Source organism: Pan troglodytes, chromosome 1 (genome assembly GCF_028858775.2).
Source record: "Pan troglodytes isolate AG18354 chromosome 1, NHGRI_mPanTro3-v2.0_pri, whole genome shotgun sequence".
In the NCBI taxonomy this organism is placed as follows: domain Eukaryota; kingdom Metazoa; phylum Chordata; class Mammalia; order Primates; family Hominidae; genus Pan; species Pan troglodytes.
This window is the reverse complement of record NC_072398.2, coordinates 123,678,943-123,701,000: the sequence shown is the minus strand read 5'-3', so window position 1 is coordinate 123,701,000 and position 22,058 is coordinate 123,678,943. Positions and strand designations below refer to the sequence as shown.

The following is a 22,058-nucleotide window of genomic DNA, read 5'->3' as shown; positions in this document are numbered from 1 at the left end:
AATCTCAGATATCATGCAACAGCAGATTAGAATAGAAACTCCACAGTGGAGATGGGCCATAAAATAATTCTAAATATGTCTGGGCAATCCCTAAATATTTCAACGCTAATTAATGTATTCCTAAGCAATCTATAAGAAGAAACTGAAAGAGCAATTAGAAAGTACAGATGCTCCTTGACTTATAATGGGGTTATGCCCTGATAAACCCACTGAATATTGAAAGTATCATAAGTCAAAAATGCATTTAATACATCTACTGTACTGAACATCATAGCTTAGCCTAGCCTACCTTAAACATGCTCAAAATAATTATATTAGCCTGCAGTTGGGCAAAATAATACAACACAAAGTTTATTTTATAATAAAATATTGAAAACTGATATAATTTATTGAATACTGTACTGAAAGTGAAAAACAGAATGGTTGCATGGGCCCTCCAAGTATAGTTTCTACTGCATGTGTATCATTTTTACACCATCATAAAATTGAAAAATCATTAAATCAAACCATCATAAGGCAAGGACCATCTATATTTTGAACTGACTGAAAATGAAAATAAACAGCTTTGCAAAATTTTGGGAAGGCAGCAAAGTAGCACATAGAAAGAAATTTGCAGTACTAACTAACTATACTAGCAAAAGAAAGGAAAGTACACAAATCAGTGAGCAAACACCCTACCTTAACGAACTAGCAAAAGAAGAGCAAATTAAGCCCAAAAGAATAGAAAGAAAGTAATAAAAATCAGAGCAGAAATCGATGATAGGGGAAAAAAACAATAGAACCAATAAAGCCAAAATCTGGTTCTATTAGAAGATCAATAAAATGCATACCTATCTAGTCGGGCTGACCAGGCAAAAAGAGATACATTACTGATATCGGGAATGAGATGGATAATACAACCACAGATTTTATAGACATTAAAAGGATAATGAAGAAATATTATGAATAAAAATTCATGCCATTAAATTTGACAACTTAGACAAAATGGACAAATTCCTTGAAAACCACAATCTACCAAACTCACTCGAGGAGAAGCAGCAAGTAACCTGAATAGCCATATGTTTGTTTTATAATTTTTTTTTTTTTTAAACTTCTAGGCCAGGCGTGCTGACTCACGCCTGTAATCCCAGCACTTTGGGAGGCTGAGGAGGGCAGATCACTTGAGGTCAGGAGTTTGAGACCAGCCTGGGCAACATGGTGAAACTTCATTTCTACTAAAAGTACAAAAATTAGCCGGGCATGGTGACGTTCACCTGTAATCCCAGCTACTCATGTGGCTGAGGCACGGTAATTGCTTGAACCTAGGAGGCAGAGGCTGCAATGAGCCAAGATCCCGCCGCTGCACTCCAGCCTCTCCAGCCTGGGCAACAGAGCGAGACTCCGTCTCAAAATAAACAAACAAACAACAAAACAAAACCTTCCACTAAGGAAACTCTAGGCCTAGATAGCTTCCCTAGTAAATTCTACGAAACACTTCAGGAAGAAATAATGCTAATTCTATAAATCTCTTTTAGAAAGTTGAAGAGAAGGGACTAGATCCCAATTCATTCCTTGAACATTACATTATTATCCAAACCAGACAAAGGTATTACATGAAAATGAAACAATATATAAAAAAGATAATATATAATTGCCACTTGGGATTTAATCATAGAAAATAAATATTGATTTAACTATGAAAGTCAAATTTGCCGCATTAATAAAAACAAAAATTATATCATCATTTCAATGGATGCAGAAGAGCATTTGAGAAAAATCCGACATCTATTACTGATGAAAACTTGCAGCAAACTAGGAATACAAGGCAATGTCCTCAACTTAATGAAGGGCATTTATGAGAAACTACAGATAATGTCATACTTAATGGTAAGAGACTTAATGTTTTTCCTCTAAGATCTGGAATAAGGCAAGGATATACTCTCTCATGACTTCTATTTGACATTTTACTGGACATTCTAGCCATTGCTACAAGTCAAGAAAAAGAAATAAAAGGCAATCAGATTGCAAAGGAAGAATAAAACATGGTGTCTATATTACAAAATCTGCTGGACTCTACATAAGGAAAGCTACAAGAACAACTGAATTTAATAAGAATTAAAGAATAAGAGATCAACATACAAAAATCAATTGTATTTCTATATCTCACAATGAACAACAGAAATTAAAATTTTAAAACTCATTTATAATAGCATCAAAATGAAATATGAAATAATTACAGATAAATATGACAAAAGATGTATATGACCTTAACTCTGAAAACTGCAAAACACTTCTGAGAATTAAAGACCTAAATAAATGAGGAGTATAGTATGTTCAGTGATTAGAAGACTCAGTCTTGTTAGGATGTCAATTTTCCTATATTGATCCATATAAAGAACAAATTAACAAATTGGACTACATCAAAGGTAAAAACTTCTGTTCTATGTATAACATTATCAAGAGAATAAAAAAAAGAGCCACAGGTTAGGAGAAGCATATGGAAATAAAATATTTTATGAAGGACTTTTACCCAAAATATCTAGGGAGCTCTCAAAGCCAAATAATAAAAAAATGCATGGCTCATTAAAAAGCTGACAAAATATTTGAACAAGCACTTCACCAGCAAAGTTATATAGATGGTAAACAAGCACACAAAAAGATGTTCAACATTATTAATGAATTAATGATTAAAGAAATGCAAATCAAAACTGCAATGAGACACCACTATATACCTGCTAGAATAAATAAAATTTAAAAGACTGGCTCATGCTTGTAATCCTAGCTACTTGGCAGGCTGAAGTGGGAGGGATGCTTGAGGCCAGGAGTTTGAGAATAGCCTGGGCAACTTAGCTAGACACTATCTCTAAAAAATTAGCCAGGCATGGTGATACATGCCTGTTGTTCCAACTACGCAGGAGGCTGAGATGGGAAGATGGCTTGAGCCCAGGAGTTTGAGGCTACAGTGAGCTACGATTGTACCACACACTCCAGCCTGGGCAACAGAGGAAGACCCTGTATTTAAAAAAAAAAAAAAAAAAAAAAAGAATGACCACACCAAATGTTGGCAAGGATAAGAGGCACCTAAAACTCACAAATACAGTTGGGAGAAATGTAACATGGTATAGGCACTTCGAATAACAATTTAATAATTTCTCAAAAACTTAAATGTATATCTACATATGATCTATATATTCCCCTCTTGGCATTAGTACCTAAGAAAAATAAAAGCATTATGTCCATACAAAGAATTATATTTGAATGTTCATAGAAGCTTTATTTGCAATAGCCAAAAACTAGTGGCAACCTGAAAGTCCATCAACAGGTTAACGGGTAAACAAATTGTGCTATCTCCACACACGGAACGATAATCAGCGATAAAAAGAAAGAACTATCATTACACATAACAACGTGATGGAATCTCAAGATAATCATGTTGTGTGAAATAAGCCATACAAAAAACAATATATGCTATGTGATGCACATCAAATTCTAAAAAAATACAAACTCATCTCTAGTCTGAAAGCAGAACAGTGGTTGCTGAGGGTTGTTGGGCGAGGCGGAACAAAGCAACAGGAAGGAGCATGATGGAGGGATTACCAAGGGGCACAAAAACTTTTAGGGATGATATTGGATATGTTTATTATCCTGATTATAGTGATAGTTTCACTTATATATATGTATGTACGTATGTGTGTGTTCAAACTTATCAAATTGTACACTTAAACTATGCACAGTTTACCATCCATCTCAAAGCTGTTTTTATATAAAGTTGCACTAATGATCCAAGAAGGAGTAGTTTCTGCAAGAGGCTGGCTTATGAATAGGACATGGAGTGGTAGAAAGTGAGCATAGACTACTTCCCCAACAAGCTTAGCTTTGGTTGTGGAGAGGAAGAGGGTGAGAGAGTGTCTGGCATGACCAGACAAAAGGCTGAGTTATGTGTTTAATATGGGAGGAGATTGAGCATATTTATATACTATAGAAAATGAGCCAGTGGAGAGAATGAAGTTGAAAATTTAGGAGTCAAAAGTCAGCTGATGGAATACGGGATAAAAAGTCCAAGAAGAAAGATAAGTCTTGAATGTGAGGAACCTTATGGCTACAAATGCAAGTATGCTTTCTGGTTAGGCTGACAGACACAGAAGTGGTCTGAAGAGGTGGTAGAATTCAAGTCTGTTGTTCTCTCTTTTCTTTTTCTGGGAAGGATGAAGTTTGGAAGGAGTGGGATACTTAAGAAGAATGGTGGAGCTTTGGAAAAATCACTGGCTACCACAATTGAAATGGTGGTTAGAGACAAATGTTCAATCTTTGGGCATTCTTATATAACAAGATGACAGACAATAAAATAGATTTAAGCAAATAAAATAGCTGTCCCTTCCGCATGTGCACAATTGATTATTATCCAACAGTCTTTTCTCTGATTTCTCTCTTTTTACCTCTAACCACATTTCACTCGTGATAACCTTTCTGTTGGTCCTCACTTATTTTTCCCTCAATGCACGATAGATTTTTTAACGAATTCTTTCCTCAACATCATTGGGAAATATTTCTAACATACACGTGAAATTCGAGAATTTAATGAACAGCTTTATTCAATCTTAACATAATACCATATTTACCTAAGTTCAAAAAAAGTTTCAACCAAATAAAAAGGTCCACCGGCCAAGAGAGATTTCGTCGTGGGCAAACATCAACATGCTCACTTACTTTTCACATTTCATAGATTTTATGAATAATGCCCAGAGCACCTCTGAGAACTCCAGGTATTACTGTGGGTAGGCAAAAAGCAAATATGGTCAGAAATGGCCATAGGCAAGCTAATTAGGTAGTTCCCCTGAAGTGAACTGTTAATATATTAAAGCCATGCAAATTAGATCATACCCAGAGGTCCTCGGTTTGGAAAAAATGCTCTGGTAAAGTAGGAATTTTTAATAAAAATGATAATTATGACCCCACAGCACCGATAGTATTTTTCTCTAGTGTTCCAATTTTTGTTGCTACTTTGGCATTAGTAAATATAAAAAAGGTTAATAAAAAATATTTTCCGCATATCATGTAAAGTTTCTGAAGCTGAAAGCATGCAGTTTCTAAAGACAAGAGTCATTTTTCTTTAAGCAGTAATGAATCATGCATTAAATCTAACAAACTGTAATTCGGATAGTGTCAGAGGCGTGTGAACCAGAGCAACTCCATCTTAAATGGGAGCTGGGCAAAATGAGGCTGAAACCTACTCGACTGCATTCCCTGACAATTAAGGCATTCTAAGTCACAGTATGAGATAGGAGGTCAGCACAAGATACAGGTCATAAAGACCTTGCTGATAAAACAGGTTGCAGTAAAGAAGCCAGCTAAATCCTACCAAAACCAAGTGACCTCTGGTCGTCCTCACTACTACATTCCCATCAGCACCATGACAGTTTACAAATGCCATGGCAACGTCAGGAAGTTACCCAATATGATCTAAAAAGGGGAGACACGAATAATCCACCCCTTGTTTAATATTTCATCAAGAAATAACCATAAAAATGGGCAACCAGCAACCCTCGGGGCTGCTCTGTCTACGGAGTAGCCATTCTTTTATTCCTTTACTTTCTTAATCAACTTGCTTTTGCTTTGCACTGTGGACTCGCCCTGAATTCCTTCTTGGGCAAGATTTAAGAACCCTCTCTTGGGGTCTGCATCAGGACCCCTTTCCTGCAACAACAGTACCTGCCAAAACAGACTGTGTGCATCTCCTTTCAGAAGTTCAACGGTATCCCCGGCCTGGAGGTGTAAAGGGGGTCCTTCATGCAGAGCTGGGGGTGGTGTTCCAGAATAGTTCCTAATGACCTGCATCTTTGGTAAACCTGAAAATAAGCCAAACAAGTTTTAGAATTGAGAAAACAATGATGCATGAAGTCTACATGAACTTTACAAAAAATGCCATTATTAACATTAAAAAGTGTTAATACCACCAAGTCCAAGTAAACATTTTAAGTAACTATAATAGAATGATTTTCAACTTTCTCATTATATGAGATGGTAATAGAATAAGACACATATTTATCCCATGATCCCTGACATAGTTTTCCTCTCCCTTACCATCAATCTCTTTTTAGTTGAAAAAATATTTCTCCTTCAGCTGATGCCTGCGCTTCATAAAAAACACATCACGTACAGTTTAATGGAAAAGAATCCATTTTTTCATCAACTCTATCCTTTCTGCCTATTACTTTCCTCTTGGGCACTGGCTGATTTCATCACTGAGGAGGCTCACCCTTTCTGTGTATGTATCACATTGCCCAGTATATGGATCATATCTTAAGGTTAACTTTGTAATTCAAAAGCAAAAAGGTGATGGATGTGCCACTGCAATACTTAAGACATTCATACGGAGAAACTCTTCAGGCTCAAATTTAGGCTTGCAAAACAGACCCAATAAATGGAATATGTCTAAGCCAATAGCACCAATGATATTTGAAATACAGATCCATTCCTTCTCTTTGTATTTCTTTGAATGTGCAATGAAGGCCTCAGTTCACTATTTCATTTCTGAGAGAACAGCAGCTTCAATTGAACATGGGTCTAGGTGCAGCAATACTGGTCACAATGGACAACCTCACAGTCACTTATTCATTTACAGGTGAAACTGCTCCCAACTAAGAGAGGTCCACTCACAAACATGATATTTTTTGCACATTTAAGGACTGAAGCCTTTATTAAGCTTCAGGACTTTTTATTCTAATGATTAACCATGGTGAAGCTGTAACTGGCTGAAAATGCTGCACTAAACATGTAAAGAAGGATGAATGACTGTCATTCAGTTCTAGATGTCCAAGTTACCTAGAAAACTCTCAAAAGCTACATGAAATGCTTCAGCAAACAGTTTATTAAAGTCCTCAAAATTCTTTTGAACAACATGCCAGAAGGAGAAAAACAAGTGTGGCTATAAACTGAACAGACTAGAAAAGTTTTAGTCAACACATGTTTATCAATCCAATCAGGAGGCAGAGGTTGAAAAATACTGTGCCCTTCACCCCAGTTTAGCTGCTGGGACTGCTGAGGCTTGTCAGGAGTTGCTACATCCTCCTTTGCTTCTGTTCTTGTGCCGCAGAACCCCCAGAGGGATGATTTTAATCTCACATTCATGGAGCATTTCCCTACCAGATGTTACAAGGTCTCACCCTAACACCAACAGCAGATTTCATTGACTTTCCCCTAAACAACACTCTATAAGAGAACTCCTCTCAGTTAAATGTTTAACAGACTTGCTCTCAATACACTGCAAATGCCTTTAGTATAGAGAGTTTATTTTACATATTCTATTAAGTTGCTACTGCTAATTTAAAATGAAACCTAAATATCCCATACACAAGTGATTAAGAACTCCAACAGGTGGAAGAGGATGTAATATAAAGTGGAATAATTTTTTAAATGGAGTCTGGTTTGCATGATAGTTAACTCCGTGTTTAAGGGAGAGAATTGCAGTTCACCTCCTTTTTATTGAGCATATCTAGGGCAAGGAAAGCATCTTGTTTGGTAGACTCCCTGGGTAATTTTGTTTTTCTGACAGTTTTAAATACAGGCGGAAGTCAAGAAAGAAGATCTTTTAAACCTCAAAGAGCTGTTGTGGTCTCAAATACTGGGGCCAGTTCTGAGCCATGGACTTCACTGCAGTTTTCTGTTGCCAAGAGCCACAGGGATAAAAGGGAGCAGCGTCATGTGACAAATGATGGAAAGAGCTGTTTCTTTATCGCCAACATGCCCAAGTCAATCATTCTTAAGAAGAAACAACTGAAAATTCATAGAGTGTTTAGGAAAAAATTAACTTTGATGACATTTCACCACCCAAATATATATTAGGGATTAAAATACAGAAATGCCCGGGCTCCATAAGGGGCCGTAAGGTGTTAGGGATGGAGAAATGCTGCCTCATATGTCTTTCTGTAGATGGACTGGAATGCCCACCACATGCCCATAACATGTAAAATTATATTTAACATTACAAAGGGTACATACTAGTGTATACACTAGTATGTATACATAGTATACTCTGTATACTCTAGTATACTCTAGTATACACTAGTATACTCTGGTCAAGTAATAGGACTTAGCTATTCTAGCTTTTCTAGTCCCACTTATTCCTAAGTTTTTTATTTACTCTATATTTTCTGGTATTGCTTTCTTCTTGGTTATGAGCTTCATTTAGGAAGTTCACCTAGTAGCACACTAGTATAGGTATGTTGCTGACCTCTTCCCCAAAGCAAAAATGTGTAACCCTTGCCAAGAATTATGCTTAAGCCCGGGAAATAGCCACTAGGACATTGTTATTAACCTCTATTCAGCCATAATCAACTTACAAAGTATAGTGTTTCTTCAACTCATATGGTTTCTTGTGGAATGAATTGTGAGTTTATGATATAATGGAATGTATTTTTTTTTTTTGGTCATTTGTTAGGGTTATCTTTGGCAATTTATTTCTTATTGTCAGCACTTCCAATTTCAGCATGATCTGTTGTCAGGGGTACAGAGATCAAAGGATAAAAGGAATGAAACAAGGGCACAGCGATATAATGAATTCTGACAACTTGCCCTTTGCTTCTGATTTTAGCATATAGTAGGTGTTCTACAATACATGTGGGATAAATGGTTGCTTTCCAAAATGCCCTTTAATATTCTTCCACTTATGAAAAAGGCACCGTTACATTGCTAAGAATGTGAACACACTCACATTAACTGGAAGACAAAAAATTGCGATTAAGAGGAAATGGGTTAAACCTGACGTCAGCATTCAATCATCGATACAATTCTTAACACAATCTACTGCCACAGCAGGCATCACACTTCACAAATGAGATCAAGAACGGAGAATAAATTAGATTTACAGATGTTTATATTTCGAACAGTCATTTAGTATTAATTTAATATAGGTTTTCTTCTCCCCTTAGAAAATATGCCTCTGATAGGTTTTAACCTCTGTTTAAAAACATCCAGGGCAGAACATTCACCACACATCCCCATGACAACTCAGTCATTGCAGAGTTTATTAATAAGGTCTTCTTGAAACTTACTTAAAAATCTCTGTGTAACTTCTCTCCATTGACCTACTGCCTTCCATCTGGAATTATGCTGAAGATGGCAAATCTCCTTTTCATAGATTAGTCTTTCAAAATTTGTTCAGGCTTAAAATCACCAGTTCCTTAAAAAACTCCGTATTTTCCCTTGGCTACCATACTTCAAAGGATGCTGAGGTGCAAAGTGGCGTAAACTACAAAACTTGAACTCTAAGTTTCCTCACTGGCAGTGATTAATTGGAAACAGACAGTCATATTCCTTAAAAAATGACAAGAAATATACATTTCATTATATTATAAACTCACAACTAATCTCAGAAAGTTGCTTCTCTCTTCTTGGGAAAATACAGCCCCAACAATTGTTTAGTTTCTCTCCACTCCAGAATTTATTTACAACAGATGTGTTAGCTGAGTTACAGTGTTGCTCACCCAAATATGAATATTTATATTGCAACTACCTTCAGACATTAAATGCAAAATAATCACATGTACTTTCACCATATGTATTTGGGCAATCTTAGAAGTTCCTAAAACTTTTATATAATCAATTATAATTATCCAAGAGAATATAATTAAAATACTAAGCCAAAATTAGATCTCCTGCCAGATGTTTAATTATTTTACCTTGTTTTATCCCCTACAACAAAAGCTTTGTTGTACAGCTAACTATGCCCTTAATATATAACTTGACAATTTTGCTCATTAACTTTTGCTCACATTAGTAATTGTGCTTGGTCTTACATCAGACAAAACCCCAAGTCAAACTTATGCAGGAGGAATTAACAAACAAATTAGCAATATTAAAAGGATAGTTACAATCTACTAATAGTCGTGTGTTTCTGGTTAAATAAAACTAAAGCTACATGTAGGTATGTAGAATGCTGGAGTTTCCCAAAACAATACAGAAGTGTTTTTAAAAGGGGGACCTGAAACAAAATTTCCTTTCAAATCTGAATTTAGTACTGCTAAGAGTGACACACGCCAAATGACACATGTGCTTTTTTAAAAAGTTAATTCTAAGTAGAACCCTATTAGAAAATTTTCTAGATATAAATTGTTTCACTGATAATTTTCACATAAACTTTCTCTTTTTTTTTTTACGATTATGAAAATCTTAATTTTTTTTTTAATTTTATTTTTTTTTATTATACTTTAAGTTTCAGGGTACATGTGCACATTGTGCAGGTTAGTTACATATGTATACATGTGCCATGCTGGTGCGCTGCACCCACTAACTCGTCATCTAGCATTAGGTATATCTCCCAATGCTATCCCTCCCCCCTCCCCCCTCCCCACCACAGTCCCCAGAGTATGATATTCCCCTTCCTGTGTCCATGTGATCTCATTGTTCAATTCCCACCTATGAGTGAGAATATGCGGTGTTTGCTTTTTTGTTCTTGCGATAGTTTACTGAGAATGATGGTTTCCAATTTCATCCATGTCCCTACAAAGGATATGAACTCATCATTTTTTATGGCTGCATAGTATTCCATGGTGTATATGTGCCACATTTTCTTAATCCAGTCTATCATTGTTGGACATTTGGGTTGGTTCCAAGTCTTTGCTATTGTGAATAATGCCGCAATAAACATACGTGTGCATGTGTCTTTATAGCAGCATGATTTATAGTCATTTGGGTATATACCCAGTAATGGGATGGCTGGGTCAAATGGTATTTCTAGTTCTAGATCCCTGAGGAACCGCCACACTGACTTCCACAATGGTTGAACTAGTTTACAGTCCCACCAACAGTGTAAAAGTGTTCCTATTTCTCCACATCCTCTCCAGCACCTGTTGTTTCCTGACTTTTGAATGACTGCCATTCTAACTGGTGTGAGATGATATCTCATAGTGGTTTTGATTTGCATTTCTCTGATGGCCAGTGATGATGAGCATTTTTTCATGTGTTTTTTGGCTGCATAAATGTCTTCTTTTGAGAAGTGCCTGTTCATGTCCTTCGCCCACTTTTTGATGGGGTTGTTTTTTTCTTGTAAATTTGTTTGAGTTCACTGTAGATTCTGGATATTATTAGCCCTTTGTCAGATGAGTAGGTTGCGAAAATTTTCTCCCATGTTGTAGGTTGCCTATTCATTCTGATGGTAGTTTCTTTTGCTGTGCAGAAGCTCTTTAGTTTAATTAGATCCCATTTGTCAATTTTGGCTTTTGTTGCCATTGCTTTTGGTGTTTTGGACATGAAGTCCTTGCCCACGCCTATGTCCTGAATGGTAATGCCTAGGTTTTCTTCTAGGGTTTTTATGGTTTTAGGTCTAACGTTTAAATCTTTAATCCATCTTGAATTGATTTTTGTATAAGGTGTAAGGAAGGGATCCAGTTTCAGCTTTCTACATATGGCTAGCCAGTTTTCCCAGCACCATTTATTGAATAGGGAATCCTTTCCCCATTGCTTGTTTTTCTCAGGTTTGTCAAAGATCAGATAGTTGTAGGTAAGCGGCGTTATTTCTGAGGGCTCTGTTCTGTTCCACTGATCTATATTTCTGTTTTGGTACCAGTACCATGCTGTTTTGGTTACTGTAGCCTTGTAGTATAGTTTGAAGTCAGGTAGTGTGATGCCTCCAGCTTTGTTCTTTTGGCTTAGGATTGACTTGGCGATGCGGGCTCTCTTTTGGTTCCATATGAACTTTAAAGTAGTTTTTTCCAATTCTGTGAAGAAAGTCATTGGTAGCTTGATGGGGATGGCATTGAATCTGTAAATTACCTTGGGCAGTATGGCCATTTTCACGATATTGATTCTTCCTACCCATGAGCAAGGAATGTTCTTCCATTTGTTTGTATCCACCATGATCAAGTGGGCTTCATCCCTGGGATGCAAGGCTGGTTCAACATACGCAAATCAATAAATGTAATCCAGCATATAAACAGAGCCAAAGACAAAAACCACATGATTATCTCAATAGATGCAGAAAAAGCCTTTGACAAAATTCAACAACCCTTCATGCTAAAAACTCTCAATAAATTAGGTATTGATGGGACATATTTCAAAATAATAAGAGCTATCTATGACAAACCCACAGCCAATATCATACTGAATGGGCAAAAACTGGAAGCATTCCCTTTGAAAACTGGCACAAAACAGGGATGCCCTCTCTCACCACTCCTATTCAACATAGTGTTGGAAGTTCTGGCCAGGGCAATCAGGCAGGAGAAGGAAATAAAGGGTATTCAATTAGGAAAAGAGGAAGTCAAATTGTCCCTGTTTGCAGACGACATGATTGTTTATCTAGAAAACCCCATCGTCTCAGCCCAAAATCTCCTTAAGCTGATAAGCAACTTCAGCAAAGTCTCAGGATACAAAATCAATGTACAAAAATCACAAGCATTCTTATACACCAACAACAGACAAACAGAGAGCCAAATCATGAGTGAACTCCCATTCACAATTGCTTCAAAGAGAATAAAATACCTAGGAATCCAACTTACAAGGGATGTGAAGCACCTCTTCAAGGAGAACTACAAACCACTGCTCAAGGAAATAAACTTTCAGACTTCAATGAACTGAACAGCTAATTATAGGAGCATCAACCACTGTGTCTTCCAAGCAGGGCAAGAAGAGCGATTGCTACAATATAGATTAGTATCTATTCATGATGCTGTTATCACTGCCCTAATGCAATGGGCTTCCCCGAGGCAATAACTTAGAGGAGAGTACTGCCTACTAGATAAATGGGCTGTTGGTAATATGCTAGCCTTTCACCTCTGAGGCCCAATTTAAAATCTAAACACAGCCACATTAAAAAATAATTAGTTTTACAAGATATCAGAAGATGTAGATGTTTTATCCTGGGAAACTGATCACAAGCATAACATATTAATTCATTCATCAAATGTGACTTCAGCATTCCATAAGTGCTGGGCATGGCAGTTTCAGAAGAAAGCAAGGGAAAGTATCCTGCCTTCAAACAGCCTATAGTCAGTCCATGGAATAGACAGACAGGTGAACTCTGAGATAACAATACAACTGGGCATGGACCTCCATCCAGAGGGAACTTTAAAAAAAATAAATGTTCATATCTATAAAAATTTTCAGAAATTTTCCTTTCATAATTCTTGGGTAGGACCCTAAAACATGTACATTATTTTTTCTATAAATTTCCTAGGTGTGACATCCAAACTCTAGCCAAGTTTGGGAATCACATTCTTGTGGGTACATGTGCAAAACACCATGACCAACACCTACCACTGCCAAATTTGCTTTTGAGAAAATTACAGTGAAATAAGTGCTGCCTGTCATCTTCCCAACTAAAAAACCCTTTATAAATTAACATCTGGACCTTTCCTGATACAAGTTCACAATCTAAGAATCAGGTCCTAACGACCAGGTTGAGCCTGGGATGCTAGGTGCTGGGATTCCCCTGCCATCACAGCTTATAGGGCTCTTTCTAAGAAAGCATGACTTTTTCATTGATCTGCTGGTCTTCAGAGAGGAGTAAAAGGAACCACGGCATGGAATGTTGGTGGAAAAATTCCATGCTACAACAGAAGCAGGCAATTTGGTGGAAAACAAACTGGTCTAAAGAACTGACTGTTCACAAAGGGAACACTCCTCATCAATAATTTTTAAAATTTCCACCAGAGAAGCCTACATTATTTTTATAAACAATGATGACTCAAATAATGTCATAGCTCATATAAAAACAAGGATGAGGCAGAGATGCCTTCCTTCAACTTCATAACCACTGACTAGTCACTCTTTGGCACTGTCTACTGGAGTATTAGTGAATCATGAATCAAGGATGAAAGACATGATAATGTCTTTGGAAGTTTTTTCACCTTTATTAAAAAGGTGTTTATAGGCTACCAAATATAAAATAACTATAAAATTTCATGTGTTACTTGAAAATCCATGCAAATTTAACATTCTGTTCTCTTATACATGTACATTTTATTGGAAAAAATGTTTCCCTAAAATATTTAAGGTCAAAGCTTCAGGAGAAAATGCCATGTACTTGGCAGACCCCTGGCAAACAGCTATTCCCAGGGATGTAAGGAATCCAGTTTCAGAAGCATAACCCTGAGCTATCTTATCATCTTCTTTAAAGATAGAAAAAGAACACAATTACACAATTTTACAGAGTATTGTCACCCAGTCTAACCACCTTATTTGTCACATTATAAAACTAAATACTAAAATAAATTGTCTAAAGTCAACAGCTAATCAGAAGCAAAAATGGAACAAAAATCCAATTTATAGACTCTTAGTTCAGGCTTCCCTACTTCAGGTTGGTCATTCTATGCAACCTACAGGGAATGAGACTGGTAGAAAAGAGGCCACTTGACATGGCTGATGTATGTTTCAGGATGATCTGAGTACCCGCCACATGTCTGGTGTTATCTTGGGAAGCAGGAAAGGAGGAGGTAGAACTTTTCTTCAAGTGGTGAACAACTGAGAGCTCACCAATACCAGGCAAATTCCAGGAGGAAGGTAATAACTCCCAGTAATATATTCTAAAAACAGCCTCAAAAGCCCTCAAAAAACAAACAAACAAAAAAAAGCAAGCACTGTATTGGACAATCTGTAGAACTCTTAGAGCCTGACATGTCTGTATGCAGCTCTGTGGACGTGTGAGTTAGCAGCCACAGGGAGTTCTTTCTCCATAAGGTTATTATCACCTAAACCACATTATTCTGCTCATCTGACTACACCCAAGTAATTCAGGGCTGGTGATTAACTCAACTCAAAGACTGCAATAAATAGGCTTAACATGTGAGACACCAACGGCTGAAGAGGAGGCCAAGAGAGACAGTCTAAAGGAGCAGCACTCATTGAAGAATATTTGCTCTTACAGAACATGGAAGCAGGAGGCAGATATCTAAGTCAGCAAAGAACAATTTCTGACTTCTGTAAACAAAAGATGACTGAGATCACTAGTTTATAAAATGGTTGGTCCAGAAAGATTCCCTTAAAGCCTCCTGTACTCTTCCCTTCTTCTAAGGCACTGAGGTCCAGAGTGATTATTGAGATGATCCCCTTGGCTTTTTTGTTGTTGTTGTTAACCTCCTACCATAAACACCCAGCTCCCAGAGCAACTGAGCATGTTTTCTTTCTCGCATCCAAAATGAACCATTATCAGTCCACTCATAAAGGATATCTAAAGGAGAAAACAGCGTAAAAGTAAAAATGATTAAGGGCACTTTGCAAGAACCTAATTTTCCTTCTTTGTTCTATGGGTTCATTCATTTATTCAGCAAATATTTACAGATCATTCATGCATTGATACTGGCTTTGCACTGCGAATGCTACCATAAATGAGACTGACTACATCCCTCCCTCATAAAGCTCATATTTTAGTGGAGGAGACAAACACAAAAGCAAGTGAATCAATGTAATAATACCAGATAAAAGTATCATAAAGAACCACTTAGAAAGAGATTCTGGATTAGAGAGTGACAGGGGTGTGCGTGGAGTGGGGGATGCTTTATTTAAGGGTAGGCCATCAGGTCAGGGTTAAGACCTGAGGAGAAGACAGTAGGCATTTGGGAGGAAAAATGTAACAGGCAAACTGAGCCATATGCGTGAATGCTCTGAAACTGGAAAGAACTTGAAAGTACTTGAGGGACAGAAAAAAGGTCAGTGACACTGCATGAAAGCAATGGATAAAATTTAAACTTGATAATAGGCAGTCTTGAGGGTCTGGCCCATTTTATTACTCCTTTCCTACACTCATTCTGTGAATTATTTGAAATTTATTGAACAGGTCAAGTTCTCATTAACATACTTTACCTTCTTCCTGGCATATACTTACTGATGTCTGACTATCCAGCTCATCCCCCAACCCAAGGGAAAAAATAATCTGAACTACTATTCTCACTCCTTAAAACTCATATATAATTTCTACTAATAAACCCATTGCTATAGACTAAATGTTTATGTACCCCCAAATACATATGTTGACACGTAATTCCCAACATGATGGTATTAGGAGGTGGAGCTTTTTTTTTTAAATTTTATTATTTATTTATTTATTTATTTATTATTATTATACTTTAAGTTTTAGGGTACATGTGCACAATGTGCAGGTTAGTTACATATGTATACATGTGCCATGCTGGTGTGCTGCACCCATTAACTCGTCATTTAGCATTAGGTATATCTTCTAATGCTATCCCTCCCCCCTTCCCCCACCCCACAACAGTCCCCAGAGTGTGATGTTCCCCTTCCTGTGTCCATGTGTTCTCATTGTTCAATTCCCATCTATGAGTGAGAACATGTGGTGTTTGGTTTTTTGTCCTTGCAATAGTTTACTGAGAATGATGATTTCCAATCACAATAGCAAAGACTTGGAACCAACCCAAATGTCCAACAATGATAGACTGGATTAAGAAAATGTGGCACATATACACCATGGAATACTATGCAGCCATAAAAAATGATGAGTTCATGTCCTTTGTAGGGACATGAATGAAAGAGGTGGAGCCTTTGAGAGGCAATTAGGCCACAAGGGTGGAGCCCCATGTGCAGAATTCCTGCCCTTGTAAAAGAGGCCCTAGAGAGCTCCCTCACCCCATCTACCACGTGAGAACACTGAGAAGACAGCCATCTGTAATGGCCCTTGCCAGACACTGAATCTACTGGCACCTTGATTGTAGATTTCTTAGACTCCAGAACTGTCAGCTGTCATTTATAAACCACAGAGTCTACGGTATTTTGTTGGAGCAGCCTAAACAGACTAAAACACCTACCAACATTCCCTTAAGTGCATTTTAAGTGCCTTAAACATACACTCCTTTAGATACTCAATCTTCTTGCTTCTGTACCACTCAATACACCAACAGTATTTATTTAGTATAAAGTGTAGGTACCAGACTATAGCACCTTTTTTTTGTGTCTTCGTACAGAGTTTATATCTACTAGACTGTGACCAAACACCATGGTGCCATAGGTTGTGCTCTTTATCTCAATTATTTATTTATTTTTTTTCAAAAAGGAAGGAAGAAACAAAGTAAGGAAGGGAGGGGGGGAGGGAGGGACCCTTTCTCTCCCAAAGGCCACCCTTCCAAATATGCATGTGCACACACATGCACATATACTTGATTATATCTCCAAAATTTCTCTCTAATCAAACCATTTCTTGCCACCTTCATTTCTACCTCCCAGTTCAAGCACTGTCTTTCTAATTGGCTTTTCCTCATTCAATCTTATAATGTTTGACCACCCTACACACAGCAGCCTGATTAAAAAAATAATAAATTATATAATAAGTTTCCTATTAAAAACTTGCTCACTGCACTTAAAATTAAATTTGAACTCCTGGTCATTGCATACAAGACCCTATATATTTTCTGGCGCCTGATAACTCTCCAGTTTCATCTTGTTCCAGCCTCACACTTGCTCACTCTTTTTAGTCATGCTGACTTTCTTAGGGTTCCTTAAATACCTGGAGCAAGTAGGTCTGTCACAGACGAGTGAACCAGAGCAACGCCATCTTGAACAGGAGCTGGGTAAAATAAGGCTGACACCTAGTGGGCTGCATTCCCAGACGGTTAAGGCATTCTAAGTCACAGGATACGCTAGGAGGTCAGCACAAGATACAGGTCATAAAGACCTTGCTGATAAAACAGATTGCAGTAAAGAAGCCAGCTAAATCTCACCAAAACCAAGATGGCCACGGGAGTGACCTCTCCTAGTCCTCACTGCTACACTCCCACCAGTGCCATGACAGTTTACAAATGCCATGGCAATGTCAGGAAGATACCCTACATGGTTTAAAAAGGGGAGGCATGAACAATCCACCCCTTGTTTAGCAAATCATCAAGAAATAACCACAAAAATGGCCAATCAACAGTCCCTGGGGCTGCGCTGTCTATGGGGTAGCCATTATTTTATTCCTTTACTTTCTTAATAAAGTTGCTTTCACTTTACTCTATGAACTCACCTGAATTAGTTCTTGCGCAAGATCCAAGAACTCTCTCTTGGGGTCTGGATTGGGACCCCTTGCCTGTAACAGGTCCAGCCAAGGCAGTCTACATTATGAACTTGCAATTCACATAGTTATCTGTTTACTTGTTAGTATCTATCTCCTATTGTTTTCATATATATATATTTATATTGCCTAAATTTGTATGATAAACATTTATTTTCATAGCCAAATTTAGCTTTTAATGATACAAATATTCAGTTATTATTGGTATTATAGAAACAAACTGCCACTTGATCATTAGTTTTTACTTGCTTTTAAACTACTTTTATTTATTTGTGCTTCTACCCAACTATCAATATGCTATGTGTAACTGACATTTTCCAAAAAAATAAAATTGTTTTTGACATGTAAAACTGCTAATATATTCCTTAAAGGTTCTTACTAAGGCCCTCTTAATAATTCATAGTCATCCTGAATACACTATAAATGAGATGACTTGCATCATTTATGTTAAAGAAAAACACCCAACTTTTTTATTTCCTATACACTCAATTATTTGCTTGCTTTTCTTTATTTTTCTCTGTTCTCTTGACCTCCCTCCTTCCTGTGATCTTCTTGCTTGAGTAGTAGAGAGCATATTCAGATGCATTCCCAAAAGATTCAGATTCATGCAGACAGGGTTTATTGATTTATAAGCTAAAATGAAGAGCATGTGCAATTGGTATTTCTGACTGGCAAAGTTTCAGAGAATGCAAATGACTCTGCACCATCATTTTGATGTGCTGATTTTTTTTTTTTTAAGAGGCTATGGAGCCCTTAGGTCAGAGAACAACTATCAACATATCTACAGAAAAATGCACATAAATTGAACAATCTCTCTACCCTTCTTACAAACATTCTTCCATAACAAACTTCTGAAATAGAACAAGGGAAACGCAGAAGAGTAGTCTTTTATTTATAAAATGGTGCTAGAATTAAAATATTTACTTGGAAGAATTTCTAACCTGCTCAGTCATTGAAAACTTCTATGAGTACTTTCAAACTCTGAGGATCCGCAATCACCACAATATCTAACAGGTAACTCTAAGGTTTAGTCCCTCCCTTATTTTTATTTGAAGTTTCCCTCCTTAACCTTTTTCTGAAGTGAAAAAAGGAATTCAAGTCAGATAGAACCATTTAGTTACAATCCTACAGATTCAGACATGAGCAGAGTGAATATATACATTTATCAGTTTAAAATCAAGCAAATGTATAACTATTATTCAAAGCCATCAATGTTTCATAGGAGGAGGCTAACTATGTGTCTTCATTTTTTGAAAATAGATAAAATTTTTCGTTTAAATTCCCTCTCCCTCAGGCCAAGTGTCAACCACCAACATATTTACCTATGAATATACATTAACTGAAAAAATTGCTCCCTTCCCAGGAACATTCCTTCTTAACAGTGTCTATAATAAAGACAGGGGAAAACATCTGAAACCATGCTGAGTTGTGTATTCTTTTGAAGTAGTACTGTTCTGACCACGAAAACACTACATGCTAGCACAGTGCCTGTGTCAAAGAAGGTTCTTATTTAGCCAAATATTTTCATTTACATATGAAGCAACTTAAGTCCAGTTGCATATTCTAGCTAAAAGCAAAAGTGGTGTTCTTTCCAAAAAGCACTTTGTTACCCACTAACGGTGGAATCCTTGATTGACCAAGAAAAATAAGTTTAGATTAGATTACAGAAAGGTCACAAGTACTTATTTCAGATTTCAATACTTAATGAATGCATCACTACTCTTTTCCAAGAAAGCTGGAAAAGAAATCAGACTCAAAATTTTCTAGTGAGAATGATAGCTTTTATAGGCAACAGTAAATCCTTTAGATTATTATAGGAATTTCAGAGATTTAGTCTCAAAATCTCTACAACCCTGGGATTATAATATTGGAAATACATATTCTGTCTCCTTCCTATAAATTAATTGGGAATACTAAAAATTTAAGGTATTATCCTATAAGCTTTTGTCATCTACAATTTTTCAATGTAAAATATTTGAAATGTAGGTGATTATTAACTTTAGGAATAGTACTGGTATTGCTTTGTCCTTTGATACTTCAATATTTTTCCCCCAACCATCAATCTGAAAACTACTAACTCTCTCCCTGACCTTCCTTCCTTTTTCCCTTACTTTATCATTAGTCTAATTATCTCCCCAAATTTTTAGTTTCCCATCTTTTTTCTACATAAAGAGTTTCTTTAATCAACTTTAAATACCAAAATTATATTATGGTTTTCACTTATTCAAATGTAGCATAACAAGCTACTCAAACAAGTCAGCCTTTCCCTTATCCCCACAAAGCTTAGAGTCTAACAGGGAAAAGGAAAATGTAAGATATACACTGGCTTCTAATCATATGAAAATAATAATGAAATAGTACCTACATTCTAAAAGTATAATAAAAATATACAACAATAAAAATGTAAACTGTAGGCTATAAAGAAAAATAAGAATGTTAAAATAATAATAAATTGTGCCAAGAAGTTATAAATCATCTGGTAGGCAGTCCACTGGTAAAATTAGAGTTATACATAGAAATGACACACTGAAATAAAACTTTCAGTTCTGCCTCATTTCTCAACTAAAACACCAGTGACACTTAGCACAAAGTTCACATGCACAACTGTTCAATCACAGTTTATAAAAGCACCTGAACATAACATAAAGCCAAAGCAATCCTGGACAAATGGAACAAAGCTGGAGATATCACACTACCTGACTTCAAAATATAATACAAATCTATAGTAGCCAAATCAGCATGGCACTGGCATAAAAACAGACACATAGACCAATGGAACAGATAGAAACTCAGATATAAATCCATGCATTTACAGCCAATTCATTTTTGATAAAGGCGCCAAGAACATACAATGAGGAAAGGGCAATCTCTTCAGTAAATGGTGCTGGGAAAACTGGATACCCATATGCAGAACTAAAAATCTAGACCCCTATATCTCAGCACATACAAAAATCAAAGCAAACTATATTAAAGACTTAAATCTAAGGCCTCAAACTATGAAACTACTAGAAGAAAACCTCACAGAAATGCTCCAGGACACTGGTTTGGGAAAAGGTTTTTTCTGTAAGACCTCAAAAGCAAAGGCAACAAAAGCAAAAATAGAATACGATTACATTAAACTAAAAAGCTTCTGAAGAGCAAAGGAAACAATCAACAATGTAGAGAATGGGAGAAAATATTTGTGAACATTCATCTGACAGGGAATTAATAACTAGAATACAGAAGGTGCTCAAACAACTAAGAAGAAACAATCTAATTTAAAAATGAGCTAAAGATCTGAGTAGACATTTCTCAAAAAAGACATATTAGTGGTCAACAGGTATATGAAAAATTCTCAATATCAATAACCATCAGGGAAATGAAAATCAAAACCACAGTGAGATATCATCTTACCCCATTTAGAATGGCTTTTATCAAAAAGACAGAGGATAACAAACACCAGTGAGGGTGTGGAGAAAGGGGAACCCTCATATACTATTGGTGGTAATGCTAATTAGTACAGCCCCTATGGAAAATAGTATAGAGCCTCATCAAAAAACTAAAAAATACAACTACAGAATGATCCACCAATTCCACTACTGGGTATATAGCCAAAAGAAAGGAAATCAATATATTCAATTGATACCTGCACTCCCTTGCTTATTGTAACACTATTCATAATAACCGAAATATGGAAATCAACCTAAGTGTCCATCAATGGATGAGTGGATAAGAAAATGTGGCATATATACACAATGAAACATCATTCAGCCATACATGCAGCCATAAAAAGGAATGAAATCCTGTCATTTGCGGCAATATGAGTGGAACTGGAGGTTATTATGTTAAGTAAAATAAGCCAAGCATAGAAAGACAAATATTGCATGTTCTCCCTCCTATGTTAGAGCTAAGAATGTGGAATTAATGAAGATAGAGTATATTCATGGTTACCAGAGGCTGGGAAGTGGGGTAGTAGGTAGCAGATGAAGAGATTAATGGGTACAAATATATACTTAGCAGAAAGAAGATCTGATGTTCAATAGATCAGTAGGGTGACTACAGTTAACATTAATCCATTGCATATTTCAAAATAGCCAGGAAAGCACAA

At 36.6% G+C, this 22,058-nt stretch overlaps 1 protein-coding gene across 6 annotated transcripts in view; it reads right to left on the bottom strand.

The window, feature by feature from the left end:
* The window catches only part of VAV3 (vav guanine nucleotide exchange factor 3), a 401,666-nt gene that overhangs the window by 66,016 nt on the left and 313,592 nt on the right, over positions 1 to 22,058 (bottom strand). For all 6 annotated transcript variants that reach the window (XM_016923622.3, XM_016923599.4, XM_016923612.4 and 3 more), the window contains one exon: positions 5,689 to 5,825. In XM_016923622.3, coding sequence (XP_016779111.2) covers positions 5,689 to 5,825 — 137 coding nt within the window. The remainder of the gene's footprint in view (positions 1 to 5,688; positions 5,826 to 22,058) is intronic.